At 39.9% G+C, this 18,999-nt stretch overlaps 1 protein-coding gene across 3 annotated transcripts in view; it reads left to right on the forward strand.

Moving 5' to 3' along the window:
* DNM3 (dynamin 3) overlaps positions 1-18,999 on the forward strand; it is a 566,202-nt gene that overhangs the window by 198,013 nt on the left and 349,190 nt on the right. For all 3 annotated transcript variants that reach the window (XM_023207167.1, XM_023207165.1, XM_023207166.1), the window contains exons 9-10: positions 1,311-1,378; positions 5,048-5,186. In XM_023207167.1, coding sequence (XP_023062935.1) covers positions 1,311-1,378; positions 5,048-5,186 — 207 coding nt within the window. The remainder of the gene's footprint in view (positions 1-1,310; positions 1,379-5,047; positions 5,187-18,999) is intronic.

Below are 18,999 nucleotides of genomic sequence, written 5' to 3' on the forward strand. Positions count from 1 at the left end.
ATTAAACTTCTTTAGTTTTCCAGTAAAAGTGCTCCAGCAAGAAAGGATAGAGAGAGATGGGTGGCTTTGGGGTTTTGGAGATAAAGTTGCTAGGGCTTCGACTGAAATGGGGGAATGGAAGAAAGATAAGTTTTTAGATGACTTCCAAGGTTTTGGCTTTCACAGCTGAGTGAGTGGTGGTGCCCATCAGATGAGGGAAATGAAGGAAAAGCTCTGTTTGTATGGAGAAGTGAATTAGGAGTTCTGCTTTGGACGTGCAAAGTGTAAAATGCCCAATAGGCGGTTGAGTGGTTTTAGGGACCATGCTACTTGTCTCAAACAGAGAGGCGAGTGCTTATGTCTTCATGTGGGAGGCAAATGGGTAAATAGATAGTTTCATTCAAATGTGCTAAGTAAAGTGATAAACTTCAGCACAAAGTGCTATGGAAACACAGCCCACAGACATGAATCCCAGCTCAACTGTGTGAGGGAGCCAGGCTTCTGAGCTGAGTTTGGAAGGATGAGCAGCTAGTTAAGCAGGAAGAGGTAGGTTACAGGAGAGGGTGATCCAGACAGGAGAGGAATGATAAAGGCCCTGAACTATGAAGCCATTGGTTGTGTGTAGAGACCTAGAGCAATTCGTCATTCTAGGACATAAAGTATGAGGGGGAAGTAGACAGACAGTGAAGCTGGAGAGGCCAAATCTCAGAAGTCAGAGCTGAACGCAGTGTTCTCTGGCCACCCCTTCGAGGTCTAAGCTCTGTGACACTTTGATCCTACTTCCAAGTAGATTTATGGTACCTTGGGCTTCTGAGAAATATTTGTACAGTAATCTATCCTGTGTTGTCTTTTTAAAATAGCACTAATTTTCTTTTACAAAGAGGTCTTTAACTCAAATGGTTTAAGTGGCCAGGGACAAAAGACAGCCATTGTTAATTTCAGGACATCTGTACTGCTACTGCACATCAGGTGATACCCTCATTTATGCATTCTCTTCTGCCTTCAAATTTACCATATTTAGCAAAAGAATGAAGAATTATACATTTCAAATGAATGGCTAGATTTATGTCCAGAAGGCATCCTTATGCATAGCACTCCATATCTATAATAGAGTTAAAATCCACTGCCCCTAAACTCCCCAAAATCCCCAGTGTTCTGTGTTGCCTTGAACTTTATATAAACAGATGTTTTGGCCATCTGGGTTTAGGTTAGGAAAGACATGAGTATCCACTTATTAATAACGAAGTCAGGTTATTCTCATTCTGTAATGTTCAACAATATTATTCAAAGGAATTAAGTGTCATAACCATGGCTGATTTTTGCATCTGCAGATGGAGTTCAATGAGAAAGAATTGCGAAGAGAAATAAGCTATGCAATCAAAAACATACATGGTATCAGGCAAGTGATTCACATTTTTTTTGGTCATCTGTTCAAGGTACCAAAAGAAAATTAATGTTTATAAATAGCTAGGAAACTTGTCTTTTCATCATTGAACAGGGTAGAATACAGAGGTGGGAGTCAGAAACAGGAAATCCTGCTTTGGGGTTTAATGGTAACTTCCTGTATTGCTGTAGTTAGTTTTTTCCAAGTGAAAAAGCAAAAACATCTTCTGCACTTCCAGCCTGTACTCTGCACAATAGGGGATTCCCAGATTAGCAAGACCCCATTCTCCAGAGCCTTCGTTTTTCATGAAGGAGGCCAGACGTGCTCATAATTAATCATTGCTTACACCGGAGAAGGGACAGATTAATTCTGATTAATGTTGTGGAGCAAGATTGGGAAAGATGAATGGAGGTAGTTACTTTCAAGTTTATCCTGGCATGTGGAGAGAATGATTTCAACAGGCCAGGAGGTGTCGTGTGTGCATGTGTGCTTGCACGTGTGGGGGCATGTATATGAAGTGGGTGGCAGTGTGATGAGGCAGGAGAGGATGGAAGGATGGAATGGAAGTTGTTGAGGCTGGAGGATAAAAGAAAGGGCTTTCTGGTGGAAGGGGTGGGATGATCAAAGGTACAGAGGTGAGAGGGCACAACATGTACCCATGGAGCCAGGAATCATGCATATGCATTGGGACTGTCTCGAGGAATGTGGTCAGGAGAGCAGAGGGACCTGAGCTGGGTGGAGTTGGGGGTGGGGTGGAACTTGTGTCTGAATTTCCGCTTGTTTAAAGTGAGTTTATTCTAAATTACCTTCTATCTTAGTCTGTTTGGACTGCTGTAACAAATGACCACAGACTAGGTGGCTTATAAACAACAGAAATTTATGTCTCACGGTTTTGGAGTTTGAAAATCCTAGGTCAGGGTGTGAACATGGTTGGGTTTTGGTGAGAGCCCTTTTCCAGCCTGTACATTGCTGTCTTCTCATTCTGTCCTCATGTGGCAGAGAGAAAGCTAGTTAGCTCTCTGGCCTCTTCATATAAGGGCACTAATCTCATTCATGAAGGTTCTGCCTTCATGATGTAATTATCCCCCAAAGGCCCCACCTCCTACTACCATCACATTGAGGGGTATGGTTTCAACATATGAAGTTTTAGGGGAACACAAACATTCAGTTCATAACAATTTCTTTAAAGAACTATGATAAAAACAAATGATTTTAAAATACTTATTTCTTCATTTCATGTACAGAAGGCTAAACATAACTTAATGAGCATATGTTGAATTGTAGTGTCCTTAATTCAAGGAAATAAAACTTAAGTTGCCTAGTACATAGATTGCCTCATATGGAGGTGGCCTCTGCCTGTTGTCGTTTGTGGCTCAGCCTCTGCCAAAGGGCCAAGTTGAGACTATGCTGGGAACAGACCCTGAGAAGGCAAAGCTTGACACTGAGCGTGCATGTGATGAGTGATTTTACAAAGGAGTTATGATGCTTGAGTTATTTATTGTTTTAAAATTTAGACAATCTGCTCCACAAATCTCAAATAGTATGGGCAAATATGAGTTTACAAAGTGAAGAGGAGAAAACCTCTATAACCAAATATAATGTTTTTTCTTTTATCATCGATAGGATTTCTAAGCTCCCTATGCTATTTCTTCTACACCAAATCCAGAATACATTTGGTGTAGAAACTGTTTTACTTTTTAGCTGGGCAGATCTGGTATTTGGACATGTTTATCTGATAGATGCAGTGGAACCAAATTACATTTTTTGGGTCATACAGTATTTGAACTCAGCCAAATACGGTATTTTTACTTCACTTGTAAAAGTCATTACCCTATGCAGCTTTTGTCAAATATAACTGCAAAATCTCAGTAATTCAGAATTGTCGATTTCTGATTTATATGCCTAACAACAGGAGATTGTTGGTTGTTATTATGAATTTGCCTGTAAGATGATAAGAAATGCACAATGTCCTGAGCATAAGACATACTCACAGTATGCTTATTTAGGTCTTTAAATATGCTTGGTTTAACAATGTTTTTCCCATTTGATTCCATTGGCTATTTGAGTAGTAGAAGCCCTCTTTGCCCATGAAGGACTTGATGGAAGAGATGCTTTGTTTTTCTTCATTGTTTTGTTAATACTGAATGCTGACTATGAGCAAGGGAGGGAGACGGTCCTTATGGGGCAAATCAAGATAAATAGGGTAACAAAACTCCCTACTGTGTAGTGATGGGACTAAAACATGTGCCCAGCTTCCTGCAATGTGAAATAGAATGCCGGGCTTCCAAGAAGGAAGGTCTCAGCAGCAGGACTGGGGAAAGATTGGAACTATAAGTGCTTGCTTTGCATCTGGGCTTTAAAGCACAGGTGGGATTTGAATAGACCAAAATTGTGAAGAGTGTGAAATGAACATCATAGACAAAGGCAAAGACATACAATATAAGCAAAGGCAAATTGACTAAAACATTACGCGAAAGGCGAGGAGAAAAGTAACTATGAAGAAAGATTATAGTCAAAGAGTGAAAAAATTTTAATATTGTACTAAACAGTTTGAATTTGATTCGTACCTAGTTTGGAGAAATTACCATTATAATATAGTATGATTACTACAGTTAGAAATAAAGGTGAGGATAGGGTGCTAAGCAAATGATAAGAAGGAGCGTCAAGTCAAGATAGTATAAGGGAAGTGTTGAAAATTTTCCAAAAGAGGTACTATAGAATTCAGTTCCAGGAAGAAAAGTTAACTAATTAAGAAGAGGTGAGGAGGGGAGGGAAGAGGGCCTAGGAGTGGGGAGGATCCAGTGCCAGGAGCCTGCAGCCTGCCAGCCTTCAGTCATGGCCAAGTCTCAGAGTTCAAAGGCCCCTGTTATTGTAGCTTCTCTCTATTGACGTTTTGTTTAAATTTGAGTAATCATTTTTTACTTTTTATGAAATATACACATGCACATGTATATATCTGCTTTCCTGAGTTCCTGTTGACTATGAGAGAAGCATTGTTATAACACCAATTCGAATTAATTAGAGCCCAAAGGAAGACACTTGTTATTTTGGTTATCATTTGTTATTTTTGTAAAGTCATTATTTAATTTAGGCATCTTGAAATATTAAAATTAATTCATAACTCCCCTTATTGTCTTATTCTCCCAGTACCCCAGGACCTCAGAGTGGGAACTGTCAGGCTCACAGTAATATAGCTGTCCTGGAATGGATAAATTGTATAATCTACTATTTTAGTGTATAAAAAGTGAAGCTCACTGGCTGTTCCACAAAGGAAAAGGAATTGATTTTGGAATCTTTTAGAAATAGAAATCTAAATTGAGAACACCATTTCTATTGTAGCATTTCTTCTTATTGCTGTGAAACAGTCTTATTTGAAATAAGACAAATTACAGTTAAATATTAGTTAAGGGTCACATGATGTGCCATATAAACATTTTGGGCACTGTTTTCAGCTAATACTAATCTTCCATAGATTGGAACTTATTATGGTTTAATACTAATCTTTAGTATTAAAGATATATATTATAGCAGTGCTGTGGATGGAACAAATCACTATGTAACTTTTAAACTTGGTCTATTACATGCTTAATTTAAAAACGATGTTAATTTAAACATTTTTCAAAAGATTTTTGAATATTATGCAATTTAAAAAATCTCATGGGCTGCTTGCTTTCTTACTTTCAGGACAGGATTGTTTACTCCAGACATGGCATTTGAAGCGATAGTCAAGAAACAGATTGTAAAGTTGAAAGGGCCTTCTTTGAAGAGTGTGGATCTGGTAATACAAGAATTAATCAACACTGTGAAGAAGTGTACCAAAAAAGTAAGTTGCAATTATTTAACTTTCCAGTACATGGCTTTGGTTTACCAACGTTCTCTATCTCATTGCGTGATTCTCTTTCCCTGACCCTCACTTTGTTATAGATGTTGTGTGTTTGCCTACAGGGAAGGTTGTGGAAAATACTGAGTGGGAATTGCTTTCATGGAGGGCAGACATACCGTCTTCTATCATTCCTAATACGGTGGTTTAGAAAGTATATTTCTTTGGCTGATTTTCCCCTTGTTGTCTTAAACAAACAAACATTATTTCCGAACTATTAGGCAAATGCCCTAAGCTTTTTTTTCCTGTGGTGCATGGATGAGAGTAATTGTTAGAGAAGGAAATCATTGATAGTACATATATCAATAAGAAAATTCTTCCAAATTGCGAATATGTATTCCACCTGAGCCTGGGTGTTCTGGGAAGGGGCAGTGTAGTGTAGTGGATAAGAATCCAGCCTTGGAGTTTCAGTGACCTAGATTGAAATCCTGGCTCTGATACTTTCTATCTGACCTTGGGTTTAACCTCTCTAGTCTTGTTAATTTATCTGTCAAATGAGGATGGTGATGATAATAGTAATACCACTTTAGTGAGGATTAAACAAGATGATGCCTGCAACCTATGGGTCACCTAACACACTGATTAACCATAGTTTAGGTGCTCAGTAAATGGTGGGTGATCCATAAATTGCCATTTTAGCAGCAGGGAAGTGTTGAAAAGATTTTCCAAAAGAAGTACTATAGAATTCAGTTGCAGGAAGAGAAGTTAACTAATTAAGAAGTGGTGAGGAGGGGAGGGAAGAGGGCCTAGGAGTGGGAAGGATCCAGTGCCAAAGCCTGCAGCCTGCATAAATATTAATAGATATTTATAAATAGATATTAATAAATAACATAAATATTAATAGATATTCTCTACCCTGAATATCTATTAAATCTATGCTGTAGAGTCCTGGGGTAAGACTTCCCAAGTAGGAGGACTCCTCACTGAGGAGTATGGAGAACATGTGCTGAATTTCTCGGTTCATGAAAGGAATATCTTGTATTGAAAAACCCAAAAAGAGAATTAGTGATCGTGTTTACAGTAGGGTAGGTCTAGCCCCCTGATAGTTAACACTCATGCTTTTAATATTTCTCCAACCTATGGATAATTCTGTTTTTGTTAGTTTTGTTATCCTTCCCTTTATAGATGGTTACGAGGCGTTACCTTTCTGAAAAACCAGTGGGAAGAAAGAGAGAGAATGAGAGGGACAGAGAATTAGAATGAATATGAATATTAGTTCCCATTTACCTGACAGAAGGGCTCAGGTAAAGAACAGATGTACATAGGAGAAGAGGCAAGTGGGCCGAATTCCTAGATGTGAAGGCTGAAAGAAAAGCAGTAAATAGAACTAGCCTGGGACCCAGAGGTGACTGGGAGTTTCAGACTCCTTTTCTTTTTCCTTTTTTTTTTTTTTTTTTATTATACTTTAAGTTCTAGGGTACATGTGCATAACGTGCAGGTTTGTTACATATGTATACTTGTGCCATGTTGGTGTGCTGCACCCATCAACTCGTCAGCACCCATCAATTCATCATTTATATCAGGTATAACTCCCCAGTGCAATCCCTCCGCCCTCCCCCCTCCCCATGATAGGCCCCAGTGTGTGATGTTCCCCTTCCCGAGTCCAAATGAACTCATTGTTCAGTTCCCACCTATGAGTGAGAACATGCGGTGTTTGGTTTTCTCTTCTTGTGATAGTTTGCTAAGAATGATGGTTTCCAGCTGCATCCATGTCCCTACAAAGGATGCAAACTCATCCCTTTTTATGGCTGCATAGTATTCCATGGTGTATATGTGCCACATTTTCTTAATCCAGTCTGTCACTGATGGACATTTGGGTTGATTCCAAGTCTTTGCTATTGTGAATAGTGCTGCAATAAACATACGTGTGCATGTGTCTTTGTAGTGGAATAATTTATAATCCTTTGGGTATATACCCAGTAGTGGGATGGCTGGGTCATATGGTACATCTAGTTCTGGTGTGATGATGAGCATTTTTTCATGTGTCTGTTGGCTGTATGAATGTCTTCTTTTGAGAAATGTCTGTTCATATCCTTTGCCCACTTTTGGATGGGGTTGTTTGTTTTTTTCTTGTATATTTGCTTGAGTTCTTTGTAGATTCTGGAAATGAGCCCTTTGTCAGATGAGTAGATTGCAAAAATTTTCTCCCATTCTGTGGGTTGCCTGTTCACTCTGATGGTAGTTTCTTTTGCTGTGCAGAAGCTCTTTAGTTTAATTAGATCCCATTTGTCAATTTTGGCTTTTGCTGCCATTGCTTTTGGTGTTTTAGACATGAAGTCCTTGCCCATGCCTATGTCCTGGATGGTACTACCTAGATTTTCTTCTAGGGTTTCTATGGTATTAGGTCTAACATTTAAGTCTCTAATCCATCTTGAATTAATCTTCGTATAAGGAGTAAGGAAAGGATCCAGTTTCAGCTTTCTACTTATGGCTAGCCAATTTTCCCAGCACCATTTATTAAATAGGGAATCCTTTCCCCATTTCTTGTTTCTCTCAGGTTTGTCAAAGATCAGATGGCTGTAGATGTGTGGTATTATTTCTGAGGACTCTGTTCTGTTCCATTGGTCTATATCTCTGTTTTGGTACCAGTACCATGCTGTTTTGGTTACTGTAGCCTTGTAGTATAATTTGAAGTCAGGTAGCATGACGCCTCCAGCTTTGTCCTTTTGACTCAGTATTGTCTTGGCAATGCGGGCTCTTTTTTGGTTCCATATGAACTTTAAAGCAGTTTTTTTCCAATTCTGTGAAGAAACTCATTGGTAGCTTGATGGGGATGGCATTGAATCTATAAATAACCTTGGGCAGTATGGCCATTTTCACGATATTGATTCTTCCTATCCATGAGCATGGTATGTTCTTCCATTTGTTTGTGTCCTCTTTTATTTCACTGAGCAGTGGTTTGTAGTTCTCCTTGAAGAGGTCCTTGACATCCCTTGGAAGTTGGATTCCTAGGTATTTTATTCTCTTTGAAGCAATTGTGAATGGAAGTTCATTCCTGATTTGGCTCTCTGCTTGTCTGTTACTGGTGTATAAGAATGCTTGTGATTTTTGCACATTGATTTTGTATCCTGAGACTTTGCTGAAGTTGCTTATCAGCTTAAGGAGATTTTGGGCTGAGACGATGGGGTTTTCTAAATGTACAATCATGTCATCTGCAAACAGGGACAATTTGACTTCTTCTTTTTCTAACTGAATACCCTTGATTTCTTTCTCTTGCCTGATTGCCCTAGCCAGAACTTCCAACACTATGTTGAATAGGAGTGGTGAGAGAGGGCATCCCTGTCTTGTGCCAGTTTTCAAAGGGAATTTTTCCAGTTTTTGCCCATTCAGTATGGTATTAGCTGTGGGTTTGTCATAAATAGCTCTTATTATTTTGAGGTACGTTCCATCAATACCGAATTTGTTGAGCGTTTTTAGCATGAAGGGCTGTTGAATTTTGTCAAAAGCCTTTTCTGCATCTATTGAGATAATCATGTGGTTCTTGTCTTTGGTTCTGTTTATATGCTGGATTACATTGATTGATTTGCGAATGTTGAACCAGCCTTGCATCCCAGGGATGAAGCCCACTTGATCATGGTGGATAAGCTTTTTGATGTGCTGCTGAATCCGGTTTGCCAGTATTTTATTGAGGATTTTTGCATCGATGTTCATCAGGGAGATTGGTCTAAAATTCTCTTTTTTTGTTGTGTCTCTGCCAGGCTTTGGTATCAGGATGATGTTGGCCTCATAAAATGAGTTAGGGAGGATTCCCTCTTTTTCTATTGATTGGAATAGTTTCAGAAGGAATGGTACCAGCTCCTCCTTGTACCTCTGGTAGAATTCAGCTGTGAATCCATCTGGTCCTGGGCTTTTTTTGGTTGGTAGGCTATTAATTGTTGCCTCAATTTCAGAGGCTGCTATTGGTCTATTCAGGGATTCAACTTCTTCCTGGTTTAGTCTTGGGAGAGTGTACGTGTCCAGGAAATTATCCATTTCTTCTAGATTTTCTAGTTGATTTGCGTAGAGGTGCTTATAGTATTCTCTGATGGTAGTTTGTATTTCTGTGGGGTCGGTGGTGATATCCCCTTTATCATTTTTAATTGTGTCTATTTGATTCCTCTCTCTTTTCTTCTTTATTAGCCTTGCTAGCGGTCTGTCAATTTTGTGGATCTTTTCAAAAAACCAACTCCTGGATTCATTGATTTTTTGGAGGGTTTTTTGTGTCGCTATCTCCTTCAGTTCTGCTCTGATCTTAGTTATTTCTTGCCTTCTGCTAGCTTTTGAATGTGTTTGCTCTTGCCTCTCTAGTTCTTTTAATTGTGATGTTAGAGTGTCCATTTTAGATCTTTCCAGCTTTCTCTTGTGGGCATTTAGTGCTATAAATTTCCCTCTACACACTGCTTTAAATGTGTCCCAGAGATTCTGGTATGTTGTATCTTTGTTCTCATTGGTTTCAAAGAACATCTTTATTTCTGCTTTCATTTCCTTATGTACCCAGTAGTCATTCAGGAGCAGGTTGTTCAGTTTCCATGTAGTTGAGCGGTTTTGATTGAGTTTCTTAGTCCTGAGTTCTAGTTTGATTGCACTGTGGTCTGAGACAGTTTGTTATAATTTCTGTTCTTTTACATTTGCTGAGGAGTGCTTTACTTCCAATTATGTGCTCAGTTTTGGAATAAGTGTGATGTGGTGCTGAGAAGAATGTATATTCTGTTGACTTGGGGTGGAGAGTTCTATAGATGTCTATTAGGTCCACTTGGTGCAGAGATGAGTTCAATTCCTGGATATCCTTGTTAACTTTCTGTCTCGTTGATCTGTCTAATGTTGACAGTGGAGTGTTGAAGTCTCCCATTATTATTGTATGGGAGTCTAAGTCTCTTTGTAAGTCTCTAAGGACTTGCTTTATGAATCTGGCTGCTCCTGTATTGGGTGCATATATATTTAGGATAGTTAGCTCTTCCTGTTGAATTGATCCCTTTACCATTATGTAATGGCCTTCTTTGTCTCTTTTGATCTTTGATGGTTTAACGTCTGTTTTATCAGAGACTAGGATTGCAACCCCTGCTTTTTTTTTGTTCTCCATTTGCTTGGTAGATCTTCCTCCATCCCTTTATTTTGAGCCTATGTATGTCTCTGCATGTGAGATGGGTCTCCTGAATACAGCAGACTGATGGGTCTTGACTCTTTATCCAGTTTGCCAGTCTGTGTCTTTTAATTGGAGCATTTAGTCCATTTACATTTAAGGTTAATATTGTTATGTGTGAACTTGATCCTGCCATTATGATATTAACTGGTTATTTTGCTCGTTAGTTGATGCAGTTTCTTCCTAGCCTCGATGGTCTTTACATTTTGGCATGTTTTTGCAATGGCTGGTACCGGTTGTTCCTTTCCATGTTTAGGGCTTCCTTCAGGGTCTCTTGTAAGGCAGGCCTGGTGGTGACAAAATCTCTAAGCATTTGCTTATCTGTAAAGGATTTTATTTCTCCTTCACTGATGAAACTTAGTTTGGCTGGATATGAAATTCTGGGTTTAAAATTCTTTTCTTTAAGAACGTTGAATATTGGCCCCCACTCTCTTCTGGCTTGGAGAGTTTCTGCCGAGAGATCTGCTGTCAGTCTGATGGGCTTCCCTTTGTGGGTAACCCGACCTTTCTCTCTGGCTGCCCTTAAGATTTTTTCCTTCATTTCAACTTTGGTGAATCTGGCAATTATGTGTCTTGGAGTTGCTCTTCTGGAGGAGTATCTTTGTGGCGTTCTCTGTATTTTCTGAATTTGAATGTTGGCCTGCCCTACTAGGTTGGGGAAGTTTTCTTGGGTGATATCCTGAAGTATGTTTTCCAATTTGGTTCCATTTTCCCCCTCACTTTCAGGCACCCCAATCAGATGTAGATTTGGTCTTTTTACATAATCCCATACTTGTTGCAGGCTTTGTTCATTTCTTTTTCTTCTTTTTTCTTTTGGTTTCTCTTCTCGCTTCATTTCATTCATTTGATCCTCCATCGCTGATACTCTTTCTTCCAGTTGATCGAGTCGGTTACTGAAGCTTGTGCATTTGTCACGTATTTCTCGTGTCATGGTTTTCATCTCTGTCATTTCGTTTATGACCTTCTCTGCATTAATTAGTCTAGCTGTCAATTCTTCCACTCTTTTTTCAAGATTTTTAGTTTCTTTGCGCTGGGTACGTAATTCCTCCTTTAGCTCTGAGAGGTTTGACGGGCTGAAGCCTTCTTCTCTCATCTCGTCAAAGTCATTCTCTGACCAGCTTTGATCCATTGCTGGCGATGGGCTGTGCTCCTTTGCAGGGGGAGATGCGCTCTTATTTTTTGAATTTCCAGCTTTTCTGCCCTGCTTTTTCCCCATCTTTGTGGTTTTATCTGTCTCTGGTCTTTGATGATGTTGACGTACTGATGGGGTTTTGGTATAGGTGTCCTTCCTGTTTGATAGTTTTCCTTCTGACAGGACCCTCAGCTATAGGTCTGTTGGAGATTGCTTGAGGTCCACTCCAGACTCTGTTTGCCTGGGTATCAGCAGCAGAGGTTGCAGAAGATAGAATATTGCTGAACAGCGAGTGCACCTGTCTGATTCTTGCTTTGGAAGCTTCCTTTCAGGGGTGTACCCCACCCTGTGAGGTGTGGGGTGTCAGACTGCCCCTAGTGGGGGATGTCTCCCAGTTAGGCTACTCAGGGGTCAGGGACCCACTTGAGCAGGCAGTCTGCCCCTTCTCAGATCTCAACCTCCGTGTTGGGAGATCCACTGCTCTCTTCAAAGCTGTCAGACAGAGTCGTTCGCGTCTGCACAGGCCTCTGCTGCTTTAGCTGTGCCCTGTCCCCAGAGGTGGAGTCTACAGAGATAGGCAGGTTTCCTTGAGCTGCTGTGAGCTCCACCCAGTTCGAGCTTCCCAGTGGCTTTGTTTACCTACTTAAGCCTCAGCGATGGCGGGCACCCCTCCCCCAGCCTCGCTGCTGCCTTGTGGTTAGATTGCCACAGACTGCTGTGTTAGCAAGGAGGGAGGCTCCGTGGGCGTGGGACCCTCCCGGCCAGGTGTGGGATATATTCTCCTGGTGTGCCGGTGTGCTTACAGCGCAGTATTGGGGTGGGAGTTACCCGATTTTCCAGGTGTTGTGTGTCTCAGTTCCCCTGGCTAGGAAAAGGGACTCCCTTCCCCCTTGCACTTCCCAGGTGAGGCGATGCCTCGCCCTGCTTCAGCTCTCGCTGGTCAGGCTGCAGCAGCTGACCCGCATGGATTGTCCGGCACTCCCGAGTGAGATGACACCAGTACCTCAGTTGAAAATGCAGAAATCACCGGTCTTCTGTGTCGCTCGCGCTGGGAGATGGAGACTGGAGCCGTTCCTATTCGGCCATCTTGCTCTGCCCCTGAGACTCCTTTTCTAGAGCTCCTACTGCTCTTCCACCTCATTTCCTAAACTCCTAGTTTTTCTTCTCCAAAACAAGAAGAGCCACAGGAGTTAAGGGACTGAGGGACAGAAAGAAGAATGCACATGGAGTTGAAAAAAATCAATCTTTCTACCGGCTCACCTCTTGGAAAGCTGAAGTCAGTTGCTAACAGTTCTCATCCCTGCTACCCTCACCTACTCTTCAAAATGCAACCTATCATGTCCCTTGTACATTTAAAGCTCTCTTAATTGATCTCTTTGCTGACTTTCAAGATTAACTGATACTGAGTTTCCTACTAACCCTAAGGATTGCCACTCTCAGCACACAGATGTGTTTAGCCAGAGGCTTCTCTTTAGGTTGTCCATGTCTCTTACTCTTACCAATTAATCTCTCTTCTTTACAAGGGACAGTTGTGCTGCATTTGTTCCCGAACCCATTTAGCCAGTCGCACTTATTTGAATAATATACTTTGAATAAACAGAGTAATTAAACTGAGCCAATGCAAAAAAGACTTTGAGTTTTGTTTCTATGAAAACTAAACTGAATGCTGTGAGAAGACTTGATAAATGTTAGCTGCAAAAGCTTTGCTATTGACTAGGTGTAGGCAGGATAATGACAAAAGAATGTGTGTGTGTGTGAGGAGGGGATTATAAAAATCTGGATAGGTTTGGCATTCAAATTATTTCACAAGTATCTTCAGGTTCTCCCTCCACTGTAAAGAAAGCAAAACTGGAAATCATAGATGAAGGATGTGGTTTATGTAAGACAGAAGATGCATAACTCCAATCAACAGATCCATATGCAGAGAACAGACCTTGGCCTTACATCAAAAGAATGGCACATGTGTGGACATTTATGTTTTAAGTTATATAAAGTGTTTATGGTATGCATGAATCCTTTTTTTTTTTTTTTTTTTTTTTTTATCGTTTCCCATTTTATCCGACCTACTGGAAAGCCAACAGTCAGTTCGGATGGCATGGGATGAGACAGCTTGTTCCCAGACACTTTTTGGCTTCTATTCTTGCTCTCCACCCTTTCCATTATGCTCCTTGGATTGGTCTTCTATATACTTTTACTATCTTCTCAAAACATTTTATAGTTTGCCTTAGATAAACATAAAATCTAGCTTTTCCCCTGAGGTTACTGTTTACCCTTTAGCTTTCTTCAGTGAAGGATATTTATTCTAGCCCAATTGGAAAAATCTGAGGGCCTTTATTGGGTATGACATTTGCCCACTTCTCCTTTTGTGGCTTCCAAAGATTATTCCTTCACTTTCTCATAGCCTTCCATTAAGGCCCAGGTGGTGCCAGCTGTACCTGTTCCTTATATTCACTGTCACCACCAAGTTCCAGGTCACTCCCTTGCATTCATCAGGATCTTTAGAACCTGGCTTACATTTTTCCTCTCCATCCCCAGTTCACCTTCAACTTGGAAGTGTTCAGTGTCCATGCAGATATCATGTCCAATGCCTAAAAGCAACTTTTCCTTGAAATCTTTGCTCTCCATTCAGTCTGAGCTAGCATGATAGTTTCATGACTTCTGGCTCTTGTTGTCATCAAAAAATGTTTTACTAGGAAATTGTAAACCTTAAAGGGCCTGCAGAATGCTGATCACCCCCTTCATCCTCTTTAGATTTTAAGCCAATTGGGAAATTAATGGAAAAGCTCTATTTTGAAGGTTTGAAATTTAGTGTCCACTTCACTGCGGACATGTCTAGGTTGGAAAATGTGTCTGGGCCTTGCTACTAAAGTGGGAGCCTCCTGTTATTTCTCCTTCCATCATTAAACCTTAGAGCCCATAAGGTGTACGGGTGAGCAGATGTACATCCATCATTAGTTTTCTTATCTATTGCTTCAGTTCCACTTGGATTAACTTGGCCACCTGTTGAAACTCCAGGACTGCTAAAATTTACCGCTTGTCTTTATTTTCCTTTCCCCACAGGCTTCTGAAGAGCTTGGAGATACTTGTCTATTTGTGTGAACTGGTGCCACAATATATTCATGGTCTTCCTCTTAGTCCAATTTCAACTGCCGCCCAGCAGTGCTTCAGTATCTTAGTAATTAGCAACCTCCTGTGTTCTCCATGATAATGATGTTAAACTTTTAGCACTCTCTTCAAGCCACCTGACTCATCACTTTCATCCTTACTTTCAATGAAGATTTCGCAGAGAAAATAGGGGCCATAAATGGGGACTATGAAACATTGATTCTTGTCTTCTATCCCTCAAACTTACCTGTATTCACAGCCACACCCCCTTCTTATCCTCTCTGTCGAGATACTATTCCTGACCAAGGGGGTAGGGGATGGTTTCCTGTGTGTACTCTCACTTCCTTTGAGGATGTACTCTTTTTAGCCTTTTATTTCCTGAATCATCATCTTCACCATCACATTTTAAAAAATCAGCTTATAAATATATCTATGTCTGTCCGAATTTAAAAAGAAACAGTGACAAAGACTCATCTGCTGCCCTACTTTTCTCCTCTCGTGGTCAGTCTTCTTGGGAAAAAAGTAATTTATGCTTTGCGTCTTTGCTGTCTCATCTCCAGTTAATTCCTCAACTGAAATTTGGCTTCTACCCCACTGTTCTATAGAGCTAATTATTGCAAATATCAGTGAGAATCCTGATTGCCAAGCCTAATGGACGCTCTTATTCCTGAGACTATATTCCATTCTCTTTATAAAGCTGGCACTCCTCTCTCATGGGCTGTCTTCCCTCTTTCTCTTTATTCCTTCTCCACCTCCTTTGAGCATTCGTCCATTTTTGCTTACCTCTAAACACTGGGATCCCACAGAGGTTACTCTTGGTTTTATTCTCTTCTTACTATATTTTCTCCTTGACAGATCACGTCTGTGATAGTTCAACTACCACTTAAAATATTGCTGATTCCCAAATCTGTACTTCCAGCTCAAGCCTCTTTAAGGGAACTGTCTACAGATGACAGCAACTATTCTCTTTTCTTACTTAAAGCGCTGAGCATTACTTTTAAGCCTGAATTACTCCAGTGGCCCCCTAACTGATCTACTTCTAGCCTGGTCACCCTCAAATTCATCTTTACCATTGCTTGCAAAGTGATTTTTCTAAAATACAGATATACCTTTTGCCTATATCCTCAAAATTATTCAACGACTCCTCAGAGCCTTGAGAATAAAGTTCAGATCATTTAGGGTTGTATTTAGCTTCCCCATCTGATCTCTGAATACTTCTCCAGCTATATCTTTGGTCCCACCGCTTGCTTCAGCCATTCTAGATGATTTGCACTATCCTCAAAGATTTTTCATGCCTTTGCCATTTGCATAAGTGATTCCTTTTGTCTAGAATGTCTCACTTTCCCCTCTGTGTTTACCTGCCATCCCCTCTCATTTTTAGGGAGCCAGCTCAATCATTCTATTTTCCTAAAATCTTCCCAAAGAGCCTCTGTGAGTCCCTTCCTCCTCTCTCTCCCAGCTCCCTTTTTAGTGCTTCTGTTGATATCCTATGTGTATTTATATCATAGCATTTATGATGCTGCCTTGTGATTTGTTTGTATTTATTTGTTTACATATCTCCTCTTGTTGATTATAAGCTCCTTTGAATAAAAGGCACTGTGTTTTTTATCTTATCTAACTAGACTATAACACAGTGACCAACTCCACATATAGGCATTTTATAAATATTTACTAACAATTTAGATGTTCTAAAGTTATCCAGTGGTCAAAAATATATATACTTGGTTTTAAAAGAGTATTTTAGCCATTCATTTTAAGATGATAAAATTTAGGCAGATTTTCTTTCAAACATTTATCCTTTTCCTTATGCTGCATTTTGATGTTTTTCATTTTTGGCCTTATTAGGTATACTTTCAATATCTTTTATTTAAAAACTGTTCTAATTAAAATATTTTGCAAAGCAAAATAATCCTAATTAGAGTTGAGTCTGCTGGGACTTTATTACTTGCCTCCTTTTGAACATGAGCCATAGATAAGGTGACTATGTTATTTATTGTTCAGTACAGGACATTTTTGAGACTTAAAGGGGGTGCTATGAATACTTTCACTGGAGTAATAGGAGTAAACAAAAACTGCCCCAGGCAATGTGAAAATAAGTAATTCCAGCTATATTGTAATTATATATATATTTCTGTTATAGCATATATACATATATAAACATAAAATACAGTTTTCATTTACAACTCCTCATGTGATGCCTCATGTGTAAAAACCTTAAATTTTTTTTCTTCAGCTGCATTAAATAAACATCAGTGAAGAACATATGGGATTTATGTGTGTTCAAACAACAAAACACAAAGCTAGACTCCTAACCTGGGGGAATGCATTTCCTCCCTGATGTTTTCTCACTGTTTTCTCTGGGGCACTGGAGGATAAGACAGGAACATTAGAGCTTTATGAGCTGTTTGGCTTCATGCCAGGGACATCTCAACTTTGAAATTATTTTGGTGGGCATCTCTTTTCAGCTGCTTTTCCTTACCTCCTCTTCTCCAGTGCATCATCACAGGGTGCTGAAGGTCTTTTCAGGAAGCACTGAGAGGAACATCTTGGTTTTTTTAACCACAGTTTAGCAACTGTGCCATTTACTGGCCTCTTGGGAAACCACATTCTTGGATCATTATCATACTAATTAATTGATTTTTTTCCTGTTTAGAAAAAAAAGTTTTGCAAGGGGAGAAAAAAAAAGATACCTTAGGGAGTTATTGGAAATACAGGGAAAGGGCCAGGCGTGGTGGCTCACGCCGGCAATCTCAGCACTTTGGGAGGTCGAGGCAGGTGGATCACCTGAGGTCAGGAGTTTGAGACAAGCCTGGCCAACGTGATAAAACCCCATCTCTACTAAAAATACAAAAATTAGCTGAGCATGGTAGGGGGTGCCTATAGTCTCAGCTACTCAGGAGGCTGAGGCAGGAGAATTGCTGGAACCCAGGAGGCGGAGGTTGCAGTGAGTCGAGATCGCACCATTGTACTCCAGCCCAGGCGACAACAATGAGACTTCATTTCCTAAAAAGAAAAAAAAAAAGGAAAGGGAAAGATTTTCCATTAAGAAGTGCTGTTAGAAAAAATGCTTAATCTTGTGGCTTATTAGGTAAATATCTAGCTCTGAATACACATAACTAAACAAGTGAATCCAAGTCCTTACCATGGCTTCCAAGGCCCTACACAGTCTTGCCCCCAGCTTTTCATATCTAAACTCATCTCCTCCCCTTCCTTTCCTCCTCTCGGTCCTCTCCAGCTGCACTGGATTCCTTGTTTATTTAGCAGGCCAAGGAAACATGACTGTAGAGCCTTTGCACTTCTCATTCTTAGTGTGGGAAATGATCTGCCCCAAGATAAAACCATTGCTTCTTTCAGGTCTCTGCTATTCAGATGCCCCATAAAGCAGAGTCTTTCTCTGACTTTTCTGTTTACAGTTGCATAGCCCTCCCCCAAACACACACACACACACACACACACACACACACGCCATTGTTCATCTACTTACCAAACTTTATTTTTCTTTGCAGTATATATCACTATTAATATATTAATTATATTATTTATGTCTTTTGTTGTTGTTGTCGTAAGATAATTAAGGGGCCTTGAGAATACAAGTTCCATGAGAATAAGAACTTGGCTTATTAAGCTCATTGCTCTGTTTGTCACCCCTAAAACAGCCTGATTTTCAACAATAATTATTAAATGAATAATTTAAAAAATGAATTATATCTCATTGATTCGTTAGGTGACGGTCAATTTGTCTGAAGTAGGATGAAGGAAAATGGCTTCAAAGCATCACACTATTTAGGACTTTCTTTTAGGTTTATATAGATGTGCTGTGGTTTTTATGCTGTATGAAAATACTTGCATTTCACCTCCTAATGGTTGCCATCCAGTCAAACTCTGTGCTGTGTTTTGCATATAATACATGTCTAATGTAATAGGCTTTGGTGCCCAGGCTTCAAATCAGACAGGTTATTAAAGTCTGAAACTTTTGTTGGGTGTTATAGGAAATTCAGTCTTGGGACTCAGTTTTAATGTGATAGAATCTCATCTTTTAATCTTAAAACTCATTAAAGGATTTGTAATCTTTATAATCGGTTCTTAATTTATAATTTACCATGGTCCCTGATTTTTCTCCCACTTTCTGTTTTGAAGTTTTTTTTTTTTTTTCCATTTTAACTGCTCATTAATGTGTCTACCAGAGATAAACTTGGGAAGAGAGAGATGAAAATCTGATTATGATCTTCAGGTGTTGTTTTGCCACCATGTCAACCCACCCTGACTTCCTTTTTGGATGTTTTCTGAATTACTTAAGTAATAGGCTCTTTTGACTACTCTGCGGCACACAGTTTTATTCACTCAAGGTTGGACTTTTTATTTTGTTTTTGTTTTTCTACTCTCCCTGTTTCTTAGGTGAG

This window comes from Piliocolobus tephrosceles, chromosome 1 (assembly GCF_002776525.5).
Source record: "Piliocolobus tephrosceles isolate RC106 chromosome 1, ASM277652v3, whole genome shotgun sequence".
In the NCBI taxonomy this organism is placed as follows: Eukaryota; Metazoa; Chordata; class Mammalia; order Primates; family Cercopithecidae; genus Piliocolobus; species Piliocolobus tephrosceles.